Below are 16,539 nucleotides of genomic sequence, written 5' to 3'. Positions count from 1 at the left end.
CATAGACAATGGTGTCATTCCTTGTTCAATTTGCCATTTTCTGCTGGTTACACAGATGCTAAATGATTTATAGGATTGTTTTGAAGAAGAATAGGGAGTTCTCAATCCTTTACAAATAAGAACATTTTTTCCCTTCATTCTTGGGATGTAGGCATTACTGGCTAGGCCTGCATTTATTGCCCATCTCTAATTGCCCTTTGATAGGAGGTGGCAAGCTGCCTTGTGAGTTCATTGTGTTCCTTGGAATGCAGTTATACCCATTGAGTTTTTAGGAAGTGAGTTCCAAGATTTCAATCCAGTGACACTGAAGAAACAGCAACATCATTTCACATAAAGATGGTGTGTGGCTAGGAGGGAAAATTGCAAACAATGTTGTATATGCTGCCCTTGTCCTTTTATGTGGTTCAGAAGATACTTTTGAGGCAGTGACTTTCTGCAATGTATGTGTAGAAGGTACACACTGCTGCTGTTGTACATCTGCAGGGGAGTGACTGAATGTTTGAGGAGGAGGGTGGTGTTCTAATCAAGCAGATTTCTTTGTTCTGAATGATGTTGAGCTTCTTGAGTCTATTTGGAGCTCCACCCAATTGGGCAACTGGATCATACACCAGACTAGTGCCTTTCTGATGGTAGACAGGCTTAGGAGCATTCAGAAGATGGGTTACTCATCCAGAATTCCTCACCTTAGATCTGCTTTTACATCCACATTATTTATATGGCTGGTCCGGTTCAGTTTCTGGTCAATGATAACCTCCACAATGTTGATGATGGAGGATTCAGCAGTGATATTGCATGGACTATTAAATGGAATATGGTTAGATTTTTTCTTGTTGGAGATTGTCATTGCTGGTACTTGTGTGGTGCCCAAGCTCAGGATTCACTTGTACATCAGCATGGATTGCTCGGTACCTAAAGAATGGTGAATGGTGCTGAACAATGCACAATCATCAGGGACCATCCTCACTTATAATTTATGATGGAAGGATTATCATTAGTGAATTGGCTAAAAATGTTGTGATAAAACAGTACCCTGAGGAACTTATGCAGAGATGTCTTAGAATTGTGTTGATGGACATCCAACAACATGAACCAGCTTCCTTTGTGCTCAGTATGGCTCCAGCCAATGGAACTTCTTCCTCTTGATTCCAAATTACTTTGGGAGATTAGAAAATGCTCCTCAGTGCCACACCTGGTCATATAATGCATTAATATCAAGAGCAGTGACATACCCCTTGAATTCAGTTCAGCTTATGTGTCCACCTTTAGATCAAGGGTGTGATGAAGTAAGATGTTGAAGAGTGCTGATAAAACCCAAACTGAATATCAATGAACAAATTATTATTGGGTAAGCACCACATGGCACATAAAGTGAGCAGGCTCTATGTTGGTAGGTCTGGCATAGGCAGCAGAGGAGTTCTCCCTTGAGGCTAGGTGCTGGCATGAACGGACTCAGAAAGATCAATATTCTGAACTTCTTACTTCTTTATTTTACTGATTTGGTCTTATGCCTGATAATGTTGGACTGTTTATTTCTTTACCTTTCTAATTTTCCTTTGTTTCCTAAGAGTTTGGTCTTGAGTATCTGTACCTCCGTACCTATGTAACTAAAATTGTGCAGTAATGTGGTGACTGTAAACTTTTCACTGTAATCATTTGAGTACATGTGACAATAAAGTTACTTCAACATAATAACCTTGTCGATGACATCTTCCATGAGGTAGTTGTTGATCAGGTATAGATCGATGGGACAGTAGTTGGCCAGGTTTGATCTGCTCTTTATGTACAGGACAAACCATGTTGTCAGGTAGACTTCGTTGAATGGATTGGTCAGGGCATTTAAAATTCTGAAGCACAAGTCTTTGATATTACCGAAGCGACGTTGTCAGGGCCTATAATCTTTGTAGTTTCTGTTGCCAACAGCAGTTTCTTGACATCACATGGAGTAAATTGAGTTAGTTAAAGACTGACAATTGTGATGCTTGGTATTTTGAGATGAAGCTGGGATAGTTCATTTACTCTATCTCTGATTGAAGATGATTTCAATTGTTTCTGCATTCTCTTGTGCGAGGCTGTGCAAAGTCGGGTATATTGGTACAGCCTCCTCCTTCAGTGAGTTGTTTAATTGTCCACCAGCTTTCATGGCTGGATGTTGCAGGACTGCAAAGCTTAGATCTGATCCATTAGCTGTGGGATCACTGGGTCCATCCAGTTCAGTTTTTGATCAGTGATAACCTCTAGGATATTATATAGCAAAGGAGGTAGAGATGACATAAGGACAATCTTTTCTGTGTAGTTCATAAGGAAGTTTTTGAATTTGCTGCTGGTAAGATAGCAGTAACAGATTAAATTCGGGCCTCATGAAGGATTCAATCCATTAGGAGAGCAATAATGAAGTAGAATAACACTTTCTAGTGCGAAATATGGATTTCAATATGGCGTTCAAAAAGGTTCCTCATGGTAGACTGTTTAGCAAGCTTAGATCACATGGAAGATAGGAAGAACTAGCTATTTAGATAGTTCACACAGAACTGGCTCAACAGTAGAAGACAGAGGGTGGTGGTGGAGATTTGTTTTTCAGACTGGAGGCCTGTGATCAGTGGAGTGCCAACAAGGATCGGTGCTGGGTCCACTACTTTTCGTCATTTACATAAATGGTTTGCATGTGGACATAAGAAGTATTGTTAATAAGTTTGAAGATGACACCAAAATTGGAGATGTAGTGGACAGCGAAGAAGATTACTTGGGTATACAACAGGATCTTGACCAGGTGCACCAATGAGCATAGGAGGGGCAGATGGAGTGTAATTTAGATAAATGTGCAGTGCTGCATTTTGCAAATCACGGCAGGACTAATACATTTAATGGAGGATCCTGGGGAATGTTGCTGAACAAAGAAACCTTGGAGTGCAGGTTCATAGTTCCTTGAAAGTGAAGTCACAAGTGGATAAGATAATCAAGAAAGTGTTTGGTATGCTTGGCCATTATTGATTAATTCATTGAGTATACAACTTGGAAGGTTAGTTGCAGCTGTACAGGACATTGATTAGGCCACTATTGGAATACTGCATTCAATCTGTTCTACTTGCTGTAGGCAGGATCTTATGAAACTTGAAAGGATTCAGAAAAGATTTACAAGAAGGTTGCCAGGATTGGAGGGTTTGAACTATAGGGAAAGGCTGGATCAACTGGGACTATTTTCCCAGAAGTATCGGTGGCTGAGGGGAGACCTTACAGAGTTTTATAAAATGATGAGGGACATGGATAGAGTAAATAGAGGTGAGAGGGGAAAGATTTGAAAGGGACCTAAGGGTCAAAGTTTTCATGCATAGGATGGTGCGTGTAGTAAATGAGCTGTCAGAAGAAGTGGTGGAGGCTGGTGCAATTACAACATTTAAAAGGCATCAGGATAGGTATATGAATAGGAAAAATTTAGAGAGATGTGGGCCAAATGCTGGCAAATGGGACTAGATTAATTTAGGATATCTAGTCAGCATGGACGAATTGGACCGAAGGGTCTGTTTCTCTCTATGACTCCATGGTTTTGCTGGCATTTTCCTATGTATTGCTAAAAAGAGACATGTTCCTAAAGATCTTCAAATTGCTGTCATCAGGATAAATGCAAGGATGCCAAATTGAAAACAATGACAATTATTTACATCGCAGGCAAAAGTGATACTGACTGGTTGACATGTTGACTCTGATTAACATAGGTGTAGTCAGTCTGTACTCTGTATCATATGAATAGCTGGGGTAATGTGTCATTTGATTCAATCAGGCAGTCATTGGCACATACAGTCTTCTGTACCTCAGATGACAACAGCACTGCAGTGTACTTCAATAACTTGACTATCACCTCTCATACAGCAATAGTCCTGAGAATTTAACTACATTGAATAGTGCCCTGACTTTGGCTGAAGCTTTTCACTGTAACTATTGAAAGACTCACCAGCTTGTCAGTTTCACTCAGGAGTTCTCCTCACTGTGCACTCATCTCAGAGTTGCTGGCCAGTCAGGAAACTGATGCCTGACTGTTTAATACAGAATTAAAGGTTGAAACAGGCCGTTCAGCCTTGAGCAGATCTAAGGGGATTTCCTATTCACCTCAGAACCTAGTTGGGTAAAACTCATAGGAGAGCTGAATTATGTGAGGATCGTAACCTGATCTGATTTTTAGGAGATTTAAATCCTTGCAAGCACCCAAATATCACTCTGCTTGTCTGGGAAAATGTCTCTGATGAAGAGAGAATGACTGATGTACTGATCCACATGTTAAATTTGCAGATGGGTATCAATGGGGGAGGGAGAAAGCGTCTGGATTGGATTGGAATGGCGAAGGAATTGATGGATGGCATAGGAATAGAGTGTTGAATTTGCTGTCTGCATTCAATTCTAGTGGTAATATTCAGTTTATCATATCATTGCTGGATGTAGGCTACAATTATCATTAATTTATTGTTACAGGATTGCAGTTTTAGCTGTCTGTACTCAGTTTTATAATTAGCACATATTTACTCTAATATTGGTATCATATAGTTGTACTCACATTTAATAGTTCTGGGAGCTGCTTGCATTATAATCGCATAAATTATTATTATGTATTATGCGTGTGCCTGGAAAATCACAAAGTGTGAGCAGTAGAGCCATGCTTTAATAAAGAATGTCAAGAGCTTGTACATGCTATTATTTTCTTTTAAAGAGCTATTAACGTGAAAACAATCTCAATAACTCAACGCAGCAATAAGAAGATGCACTTAATTCACGACAAGCCAGACTGAAAACAAAACTATGGGTTGAGTGTAATTGGGTTCTGAGTGGCATGAACTATGGCAAAATATGTGGCAGAATTGGATGAGACATCGTGTGAGGACAATCTCAGCATTGGGAGCATCTCATTGCATTCGTTATGCTTTTTCCGAGCAGTGTGAGAAGTTTCTCACCAAGCAGTCGTAGTTCCCAATTAAGGCAGATTATAGCTTATTAAACACCTTATTAATAACACACCTCACCTCATTAAATTCAGCTTCCCACCTTATTAAACACAACAAACAAGCTGGATGTAAAGAATCCTCAACATGGAAGTCAAGCAGCCTCCAATACCAATTCAGTGTCTTGGACATAATCGGTCAGCCACTCAGGCCAATCAGAGTCAGGAGTCTTCCATACAAGGTGTGAGGAGCTGAGTTTTGGGCAGTCCACTACCCATCTTTTGTTGCCCTATAGTGGGCTGTTTTCCTCCTAGGATGAAAGCGCAGTAGAGATTTTGGGAGATGAAGGTGTGTGAGATGGCTGGTATTTTTGGTGAAGGCGTGGAGGTGTATCTAGCAAGTGAGTAAGTAGCACAGAGGGCAAGAAAGTGAAAGTGAGGACTGCAGGTGCTGGAGATCTGAGTCAAGAGTGTGGTGCTCGAAAAGTACACTAGGTCAGGCAGCATCCAAAAAGCAGAAGAATCGATATTTCGGGCATAAGCCCTTTATCAGGAATGAGAGCACAGAGGGGTGGATGAGAGTGAGTGAGGAAAGATGTAGGAGTTATTAGTGAGAGTGCAGAGCATGAGCTTTACTGGGATGTGGGGACTACCACTGCTTGGTGAGAAACTTCTCACTGCTCGGAAAAAGCATTAAAAAATGCAATGAGATGCTCCCAATGCTGAGATTGTCTTCACACGATGTCTCATCCGATTCTGCCACATATTTTGCCATAGCTCATGCCACTCAGAACCCAACTACACTCAACCCATAGTTTTATGTTCAGTCTGGATAGTCATGAATTAAGCGCATCTTCTTATTGCTGCACTGAGTTATTGAGATTATAGAATAAGTGTGAGGTATCAGAGAGAAGATTGTGGCACTTATGCTGGCAGAATGCATTAGGTCGTTGACCACCTTCTCACTATGCTGGGCATTCCTCCAGGTGGCTGAGACTATACTGACCTGGGTGGCAACCTCAAACCAAGCTGGGTTGGGGCCTACTCTACTGTTCCTGAGAAAGAGGACATCTCGCCTATACACCGTCCATCCAGCAGGACCTTTGGGTCCCTGCCCACAAAGTGCCTACATGTTGTGGGGCAAATATCAGGAAATGTGCAGGACAGCTCTGGACTGACTTTCCAGGTGGACAGTTGCTGGGGCAGGCGCAAAGGCTATTGATGTTTCAGCAGATAGCTGCTGAATGGTGAATTATTCTGGGAATGGCACCTGGAAAGATGGGGATAGAATCAGGGGTGAGCAACAGCATTGAGGCAAGTTGATGAGATGCATTTGATATGAAAAATGGTAAATCTCACTGGGCCCTGCAGCAAGTATCCCTCCAAAAAATTCAAAGCAAATTCCTATAAGCTGAAAAAAAGCATGAAATTTAGTTTTATGTTTTAATGACTGGTCTGAATATTCCATCATTGAGGCATTCAAGAGGCACTGAATAACTATTGGATAGATATAGTATGCTAATTTATGGGAATGAAGCAGAAAATTGTCACTAAGCAATTTAACATGCTGATACAAACATAATCAGCCACAATACTTTTTTGCCACAACACCTTTGCTACAAATTGAAAATAAAGATGACATTCAGGTGGGGCAGAATAGGGGTTGTCTGGTGCAGATCTTTTAACAAGGAATCATAGCATAAATTGGTAGAACCCTCTGAACAAGCATAAATGAAAGACAATTATGTGTCAAAGTTGCAGAGATGGCCATTTTTACAGGTGGAAACTCGTACAGTCTGAGGGGTTTGATGGACAACTATAAAAGATGAAGGAGACTTGGGCATAAAAAGTTGAGAGCATAACTTGTTGTGCCCAAATTTCTCTGATCTGTTAAGCATGTGTTTGACTTGTGCCTAGATAATACATGGACTCAAATCTGGTGGAAAGTCTTAGGTTTGCTTTTCATTACAAAGCTCTCATTTTGACCCAAAGATCTTTGGGTCAGTGATGTGCAGCACAAATCTGGAATAAAGCTCTTCAATAAAAGTTGGAGCATTTGACATTGTAAACAAAAATGTTCTGCTAGATTGGGCTCCTCAGTTTCTACCTTCTCAAAGGATATTACTTGAATGTGTGCAAACTACCAAATAATATACTGTACAAAATTCATCTTCAGAAATAATTCAGTGTTTCATTCTTAAATTTGTGATTCTTTTTTTCTGTCAGGATATTCCATCCTTCAGGTAATCATGGAAGCTGCTGTTCAGAATAACTGGCAGGTTACAGCAAAGTCAGTCGGAAGCATCACTGATGTGATGGAATATAGAAGAATCTTTGAGGAAATGGACAAAAGGCAAGAAAGAAGATATTTAATAGACTGTGAACTAGACAGACTGAATGCTATTCTGGATCAGGTAATTGCTGTTTGTGTAGTTTCTTTATTTTTAACAAAAAGAATTACTTTGTATTCACTGTGGTGGCATTGTGGTCCTGTTCAACGTAGTGTGGGTAATGCACTAGCAGACTTTCTGTTATGATGCAAAGCCACATCCATCCTCACATCCCCACCAGACTACCTACTGATAATGTCCAATTTACTCAGCAAGAATCCTGTAATCCTGCTCTCTTTGAGTTGCTGCCTCATATACACAGTATAAGAGGATCACTCTAATAGCATTAGCGTTGGTGGTGCTGGTTGTGAAAGATTGTGAGCTCAATTGAATAATGTGCTTTTGAAGGTCAACTCACAAGGTTTATAGCCATGGTTGTAAGTGTTACTTACATTTACTACTCCTCTGCTTTTCACTGTTAAAGTAAAAACTATTCTCCCTATCCACAATCTATATCAAGCTAGCTTTTACCCATTGCACCACTTGGATTGATAACTTCTGTTGCTTGACTAAAACATCCTGATAAGACAGTCAGCTCTTCAGTTACTAGAAAAGTGGTAGAAGTCCACTGACATTTCACATAAAAGAGAGTGAAAAGGCAAGCTTTGTAATCAGAGACGATCTGGTTTATGATATTGCTTTTAAACTTGAGGCAGCACCATTATTAGCCAGACTTCTGTTGCAAGTGTAATTAAAATCCCTAGATGGTGCCAACACCAGAATATAGCAACACGATCTTTTGATGCCATAAACCTCATTGATCTTGCACGAAGCTGTGTAATTCCCTCCTCTTAAATGTATCTGAAACTATGTATGCTGATTTATGTTGAGCTACATTAATGAGAAATTGTATTCCATAGAAATGTGGAAGATATTTTTTCCATGCATCTAGGGAATGGGAAAAATTACACTCCTGAAGACACATGCTAAAAATTAATTGGACAAAAATTATGATTAATGGATAATCCTTCAGTTTGACAAAAAAAGACTGCATATTAAGGAAAATGCAGGCACTTTATTCAAGCATCACAGGCAAGGGGCTGGGTTGTTACTTTTAAACAATTTATGGTACTGAATCAAGAAAACAACAAATAAATAGGTGATTTTTTTTAGAAGTTGATAAACTCTGGCTGTTAACCATCTGCTGGCAAATAATATAGATAGGCTCATACTTTAAAGTAGGGAGTGAAAAATAAAGCAGCGGTAATAAAAAGGTGACATTCTAAATCTCTGATTATACAGCAAGAGACAGAATCTTATAGACATTGAAAAGATTGAAAATGTACACTAATTCTAAATTTTGGGGATAGGTTTCCATAGAAACCATATTTTGTAACTCAAACTCCTGTCCTTTCATGCTACATTTGTACTTCAAAATGAGAAAACCAGTCTGAAAGGCCAAGTACCATAGTGCAAGCTGCCATCAAATTTCAGGGGGTTAGTGGAGTGGGGGCTGGGAGGTTGGTAAATCAAGAATTAATCTAATGCATTATTTGAGACAGTTTCTAACATAGTGGATGCTGTCTTGATGGGTTTTCAGAGGACAATCAATACAGTTTCACACAGGAGATTATTAGAAGTGAAAATGCACAGAACCAGAGAAAGACTGGTGTCATGGATTAGATGATTGTTTGGAAATGGAGGTTCGGAATGGACAATACATACTCTTGATTGGTGGGACATGGCAATTTGTGTTATTGAGGCATCTGTACTAAGTCCGACATGTTTCACTACTGAGGATTAATGACATGGATGAAGGAAAAGAAAGATGAAATATAATCTGGGCATGACTAGACTAAGAGGCCTGATACTAACTTGAAATGGTTCCTCATGAGGAATTTATCCTTTTGTACATTCATCGGCAGATTGTACTGAATGTCAAACCATTGGTGTTACTGACCGTTTTTTGATGATATGTTTCGGGAGGAAGTTGAGGTGGGAAACGAGATGGCAGGGTTGGCACAAAGTTTGGGAAGACTACTGCCCTGCCACAGAACAGATTTTTAAAAGCAAACCTTAACTAAGTAGATCTTTAATTGGTGACTAAAGGAGTCAGTAAGTTCTGAGCAGAGCAAGACAGGTGCTGGTCCCATTCGGCATTCGTTAATTTACTGAAGAAGATTCCTTCAACATGATTCAGCCCTTCATTTCATTTTTAAGGAACATAATACCTGTTGAGATTGTCTGCCTTGGATACCCAATAAAAAGGGCCTCCTGAATCTAGCAATGGACTAACTAACTGGATAGTTTGGGCACAAGCCATCCCACTGCTAACTCTTTATGCATTGTCCTTTGTTAGCCCCAAAATTGTAAATCCAAATTTGTAGATCACATTAAGGTAAGATACCTGGTGGAATGTGGAAGGAGGTTACGAAGAGAGATAGACTGAATGGGACAAACCTGTGGCAGCTGAAGCTTGACATTGTTAGAGTGGGATCATCTGCTTTTGATCCATAATAAATGAATTAGACTATTTTCTTCATAGTACAAGGCATGGAACTGTGAGGATTGCTGGCCAATTGTGTAAAAAGGCCAAATAAATAAAACAGAGAGGCAGACAGACATTAAGGGATGGTAAAATAAGTTTTACTTCCTACATCTCTGATTATTCAGTAGGAGATAGAACATTTAAAACAACAATATGTAAATAAATAATTTAAAACTAGTGCATAGATTCAAAAAGAAACATTTTTAAAAAGGATTTTACAGCTTTCTGTGAATAGGGTTTTAATGCCAAAATGAGGAAATTATGCAATTTTGCAGAGCCTTGGTCATCTGAAGTACAATGTTCAGTTTTGGGGATGGGTCTCAGTGAAGAAGTAGCCATGGTGGATTCTGTACAGCACCAAGTCACCAGAATGAGATCCTCATCTTCCTATGTTGGCTCAAACATTCACCATGCAGTTCATTTTCACTCTGAGTAGACTTTAAAATGCTGATTTATTCAAACATTTTCACAGATTATTCTTTTCTTTTGTGGCATAGGCAGTGAATGTTGGTAAAAACATCCGAGGCTACCACTACATGTTGGCTACTCTGGTAAGTGCTTTCTTTGTGGTTGATTGAATCAATCAGAAGACATATTCATGGGGTGACTAAGTGATGTATGAGTTAGAAATTGATCTTTTAACTCTGAGTTTGCATACAACTCAGATTCAGGATTTGCTGGCCACGAAGGTCCAATTGAAATTAATTTAGTCACTCTACATCCATTGCCAAATGAATATTGGTCCACAATGCCTAACTAATATTAAGCATTAAGTATCAAAGGCAAAAGGTGGATGCTCACAGGCTGGGTATTGTGAGATATATGGAAAATGTTGCATTAATGCATTGGAGGGTCTGCTTCTGAAATTAATACGTGGGGTACATTATCAGAGTTCGAGAAGACTACGGAGAACTTCACTCTGCACAAAACTATATTATACTGTACAAAAACAAAATACTTTGGTTTCTGGAAATCAGGAATAAGAACAGAAAATTATTGAAATGCTGAGCAGCTGTGGAGAAAGAAACAGAGTTAATGTTTCGTATCCATATATTTTCAGTTAGAAATTAAATAAGTTTTAAAATGTGAAGGGGGAGTGGTAGAAGATCATGGGAGAGATCTGTTACGGTGCGGGAGATAAAAATGTTTAAAGGACAAAAGAATCTGGCATTGCAAAGCCAAAGAGATTGGAACTGGGACAAGTAAAAGAAATGAACAATGTGTCAAAAGATAATGTGTATGGCAGAATGATGAACAACTGCCATTGCAGAAGCAAAAGCAAGAGAAAATCCAATCCAGCAAAGGGAAAGGAGACAAAATGAAAGCAGAGGTTATCGTCAGAAATTGTTGAACTCAAATGTTGAGTCCAGATGTTTGGAAATTCCCTAATTGAAAGACAAGGAGGCTGAAACTTACAGGGCTAGAGACACAGGCTGCAACTGTCCTCCCAACTGTCCCCAACTCCCAGAAGCAAGATCGTAAATTGATAGACCTGACAAAAGCCCCTTCTCCTGCAGCCATTGTGTGCTATGGAGTGCTGTATTGTTTAATTGTAAGATTTTTCTGTTGCTGTCAGCAGAGGTCCACTGTTAGAAACTGATGACCTCAATTGGGAGATGACATTGCAAAGAGGAGAAAGAGAAGCTTCAGCTGGGGGTGAAGGGAGAGGAGATAAAATATTCTGCAAATGATAGAGAGAGACTGCACTGGGATCAGAGGGGCTGCACATGGTGAGGGCGTGGAACGGAGACTGAGGACCTGTAAAACAGGAAGAGAAGCCGCGGATGGGGAAAGGACTTCCAAACGGTGGAGAGGGAATGAAAAGGGAAGCAAGAGGCTGTAAAGAGGAGTGGGTGTTTGCAAAGGGGGATGAGGGCCTGAAATGGTGGAAAAGGTCTGAAAAAGGAGAGAATAAAGTTTCAAAGGAGAACAGACAGTTTAATGAATTACATTTTAACAGAGTTGTACTTTTTAACGAAGGAATATTCATCTAACTATGAAATGCAAAACTGAGGTAATGAATTCCTTGCAATTAATGTAGAGTCTTTAGATTAAAGCTGCAGTTCAGGAGTCACTACATGGGGGGGAAATGTAATTGATACTGAACATTGAATCAATTGTATAATTTAATATCAAACAGTTTTATTTCATTACAGTTTGCTTCTTCATGTTATCATGTCTCAAAGTATCTAACATACAAAATGTAACTGTTAGAATTAAATGTACAATGTTCAGTTATGAGTTTACTCACGGAAAACATGTTTTGGGTGATGCCCTTTTGTGTATAGGAGTATGTCAGATATGTTTTTTTATAAAAAGCTTTATTGCTAACTTATATCAGCTTTCTTGTGCCAATTTAAATCCTTGTGATTTTTGGCTTTAAATTTGAGCAGTAATGAGCTCAAGATATTGATGAATTCTGCTTCTCGGTGATGTCAAACTCTCATGATATAGACACAAATGTAGAAGTAATATTATAAAGTGATTGCACACCTAATTAAGGAGTTAGTGAGACTGAAAAAAAAGCCAGAAAAACCAAAAATGTGAAAAGATAGCCTCCAAGAAATCATGAGAGGAACCCCCTCTTGTGATTTACAGTATAATTTGAATTCTGAGGAGAGACGTATCTGTTGTAGTTCTGGGAGAGGTGAGCAAAGAAGTACAGGTAATGGGTTATGTCACATTGAGAGCTGCCTTAACCACAATGGGGTGGGAGTCCACAATTGTAGAAAATTAAGACATATCAGAAGCATATATATGAAAGATTTTATCATCAGAAGAGATGCAACAGCAATGAAGATATTGGGAGATTGGAGTGGATTATTTACAGGAAACGGATTACAATGAAGTGTAGTTAAGGTGACGAGTAGGTGGACTTTCAATGAATATTCAAATTCCTAAGAAATTGGGATAGCGATGGTAAGAAAGGAAAAGGAAAAGTCGGAGTTGGACCATATTAAGATGAGAGAGGAATAGAAATTGAAAAACACAGTTCCAAGAGTAGATTCAGAAGTATAACATGTACAATCATCAGTGAAATCGAAAAAGAGATGCCTGAGTAGGACTGGAACAAGCACAGTTCGACATATCTCACACAAAGACTGGCATAAAAGGACCCAGGGGGCTACCTTTTGCAACACCTCCAATTGAAGGAGGTGAGTGGAGTTGAAGAAGGGTTTGTTGATTGTATAAACAAGTTTAACCAGGCAGAGGACAGTGGTGGTGGTTAGAGATTGATTGTACCTCCATTCAAAAAAGAATAGAGAACCCTAAGGCCATCTTTGTGATGGAAGAGGTGTAGAGAAATTTTGTGAACATGGTGAAGAGGAGATGTTTTGGAACAAGACAGTGGAAAATATTAAATTGACACCATTCCAAATCTCATAAAACAATGAAGTAGTCCATTCCCCCCTTTAGTAATACCTGAACTACATTCATGCTTTAACTTGTAATTGACAAATGCCATTCATGCCACGCAAGTATCAGGGCATAACAATACCAAACAGAAGAAATTAACCACCTCCCCTTGGACATTCATTAGCATTATCACCAATGAATACCCCACCAACAGCATTAAGTCACCACTGACTAGAAGCAAAGCTGGAACATACACATAAATACTGTCACTACAAGGGTATGTCAGAGGTTGTTTATTCTGTGGTGAATGAGTTACCTCTGTACTTCCAGAACTTGACAGCCATCTATAAACCACAAGTTAGAAGTGTGGTTTAATTGGATGAGCTCAGTTCAAATAACACAAAAGAATTTGACAGCACTCAGGACAAAGCAGTGATTGTCAATCAGCCCACCACCTTAAATATTCACAACCTCAACCACTGACATACCATGGCTGCAGTGTGTATCATCCATAAGATTTGCTACAGCAACTTGCTAAAGTTTCTTCAGTAACACCTCCAAAATGTGCAATCTCTTCTACTTAGAAGATCAAGGTAATAGACAATTGAAAACACACATAGCTGCAAGTTCTTTAGCATGGATGAGTTGGACGGAAGGGTCTGTTTCCGTGCTGTACGTCTCCATGACTCTATGACTGTCTAACTCGTACATCATCATGACTTGGAACTATATCTCAATGCCTTCATCATCACTGAATCAAAATCTTGAAATCCCTTATCTATCACCACAATGTGTACACTGAGCTGGCCACAGTAGTTCAAGGAAGCGTTTCATCACCTTCCCAAAGTCAATTAGAAATGTACCATTCATGCTAGCCTCACCAATAACACCCGTGTCCCATTTACAAAAACACCACGCTCCATCTTTTCCTGAGCGCCACATATGTTTTTTTGCCAAGACTGAGAGAATTAAAATCAATTTTTCAACGTCATTCTTATGAGTTGTTTTCAACCTTGCTCTCTGTTTAGGTTTCATCAGTTTTGAATCACTCGCCACCACATTGTTAGTGCTTTATTTTGCTTGTTCTTTCACAATGCCTCATTACCTTGTATGAGTCAATTTAATTTTCCATTGCTCCCTTTTTGTGTAAAACTTAAGGTAATACGTAGATGGTGCAATGCCAGAAAATTGCTTCTGGGGCTGAGGTAATGCTGTATGACCAATCTGAAATCAACAGTTGCAATGAAACATTTGCAATCAATAAAGTCCGGAGAGCAACCTGAGCAATGCTGCACACTCCCTCTAAATTATGTTTTCCGTAACCCTAACTCTATTGCATAACTGCAAAGACTTTGGCAATATATCATACAGGAGACCAAAAGACAGTGTTTTCTTTCAGATGTGTGCATTTGCAGCTGTAGTGCAATCTTAACGGGACTGCGCAGAACAAATAAAAATTAGTCGGAACATTAATTGCACTGGTTGCAAATTACATTCTGGCTGTCATGAGAGGGCCCTTCAAATTCTTAAAGGTGCACAAAGTTCTATCCTGGCAATAATTTTAAACAAGATTGAGGGGAGATATACCAACACGTCCAGACTTTTTGGGTTGAACAAAAGTAGGAAAACAAATCTAAGCAATTTTGAATTCTAACTTGCCTCAGTGTGATGCTCAGTTCAGAATTACATGCCCTTCAGTAAATGCAGTTATATCAGAGATTTTCCTCTGCAGGCATTTTTTCACCATTACAAAATGAAAAGTGTTTCACTATAAAAATAAATCACAGTTTAACTGCATTCTGAAATTATCTGAGAAAATGCATCCTGCTTCGTAATTCCAAAGATAACCATGGTGGGCAATTTCACAATTCACTGGGTAACTCAGAAAAACCTATAGAAATAGACATTTGCGAATAAATGTTTTCTGTATTTTTATTTTGATCACTCCTGCTGTACAGTATAGAAATCCCAGTAAGGATTTTTAATCAGGCCTGAAGAAATCCTATCTAGTTTATTGCACAGCAGATATTTCACAATTGGTATTTTGTCAGTTATTGGTTGAACTTTCTCAGTTCAATCATGCATGTGGTGCTTGCAAATGATTGCCCTTTCTTTCTCGAAAGAAAAAATAGTACGTTGCCTCTGGTATTGCCTGAACACCAGCAGAAGCTGAGGTAATGTAGCAAATCAAAACAGCACAGATTTTACTAATTAGACAGCAAAGTACACAGCTTTGCCACACGTCAAAACTGACTGTATGTTGCCAAAATCCGTTCTAAATACATAACTTTGAGTTCATTAGTTGCTGCAAAAACAGGTCTGAGTTTTTAGTTGATAAATCATTGTGAAGCTTAATGATCAACTGCTGCTTGTGAAACTTCCTTCCCAGCAGTAAGTGTAATGCAGAACAATGGTACCAGTCTGCGAGATGCTGTATTTACTGTGCATTTTACAGTAATTCTCATTCATCAGGCGACTGACTGTGTGGAGTTTGCACATTCTCCCCGTGTCTGTGTGGGTTTCCTCCGGGTGCTCCGGTTTCCTCCCACAGTCCAAAAATGTGCAGGTTAGGTGAATTGGCCATGCTAAATTGCCTGTAGTGTTAGGTGAAGGGGTAAATGTAGGGGAATGGGTCTGGGTGGGTTGCGCTTCGGCGGGTTGGTGTGGACTTGTTGGGCCGAAGGGCCTGTTTCCACATTGTAAGTAATCAAATCTAATCTAATCTAATCATTAACACTATCAAATGCTTAATTTATATGGTGAGCACAATGTTGCATCTAGTGTTCTTCAAGATGGTTTGTTTAAGAAATTACATCTCAATAACTAAAAGTACCCAGTGAAATTAAAGATCCTTTATGCTTTGCTCAAATGTCCTGCCACCTTGGAAGATCTTTTCAATGAACACAGAAGTTCCTCTGTTCTTGCATTCTTTAAAACTGTGTCATTAATTTGTATTATGTCACCCTATATTTTAGCCAAAATGGATCACTCCATATTTCTCTGCATTAAATTTCAACTGCCACTTGTTTTTCTATTCTCCTAACTTTTCTATGGCTTGTGTCTGGAATCATTCTCAATATCTGCCTCTCCTCTGACTCACTGTGAGACAAGGCAAATAATTAGATATTGTTCTAGAATCAATTAGATTCTAAACTCTGGGGATTAAATTGGTCTTAAGAAGTAATGTAATGTGGTCAGTGGTGAATCAGAAGCCTTTTTACAGTTGTTTTCCCATTGTCTTTGGCAACTAGCAACTTGAAAAACGTGCAGGACAGCTACAAACAGGCTTCACGATTCACAAATATGTGAATCAGATCCGAACAAAAGACAGATTTCCTAAGCATAACTTGCAGTACAAAAAAAAAACATGGTGCAATTGT

General features: G+C 39.2%; 1 protein-coding gene across 6 annotated transcripts in view; it reads left to right on the top strand.

The window, feature by feature from the left end:
* Positions 1 to 16,539, top strand: part of gria3b (glutamate receptor, ionotropic, AMPA 3b) — a 351,500-nt gene that overhangs the window by 165,474 nt on the left and 169,487 nt on the right. For all 6 annotated transcript variants that reach the window (XR_011964134.1, XM_072595311.1, XM_072595312.1 and 3 more), the window contains exons 4-5: positions 7,151 to 7,338; positions 10,300 to 10,353. Coding sequence is in view for 5 of the 6 variants with exons in the window: in XM_072595311.1 (XP_072451412.1) it covers positions 7,151 to 7,338; positions 10,300 to 10,353 (242 nt within the window). In the remaining variant the exon portion in view is untranslated. The remainder of the gene's footprint in view (positions 1 to 7,150; positions 7,339 to 10,299; positions 10,354 to 16,539) is intronic.

Source organism: Chiloscyllium punctatum, chromosome 25 (assembly GCF_047496795.1).
Source record: "Chiloscyllium punctatum isolate Juve2018m chromosome 25, sChiPun1.3, whole genome shotgun sequence".
Classification (NCBI taxonomy): domain Eukaryota; kingdom Metazoa; phylum Chordata; class Chondrichthyes; order Orectolobiformes; family Hemiscylliidae; genus Chiloscyllium; species Chiloscyllium punctatum.
The sequence above is the reverse complement of the archived record's forward strand: the minus strand, read 5'-3'. Positions and strand labels throughout refer to the sequence as shown.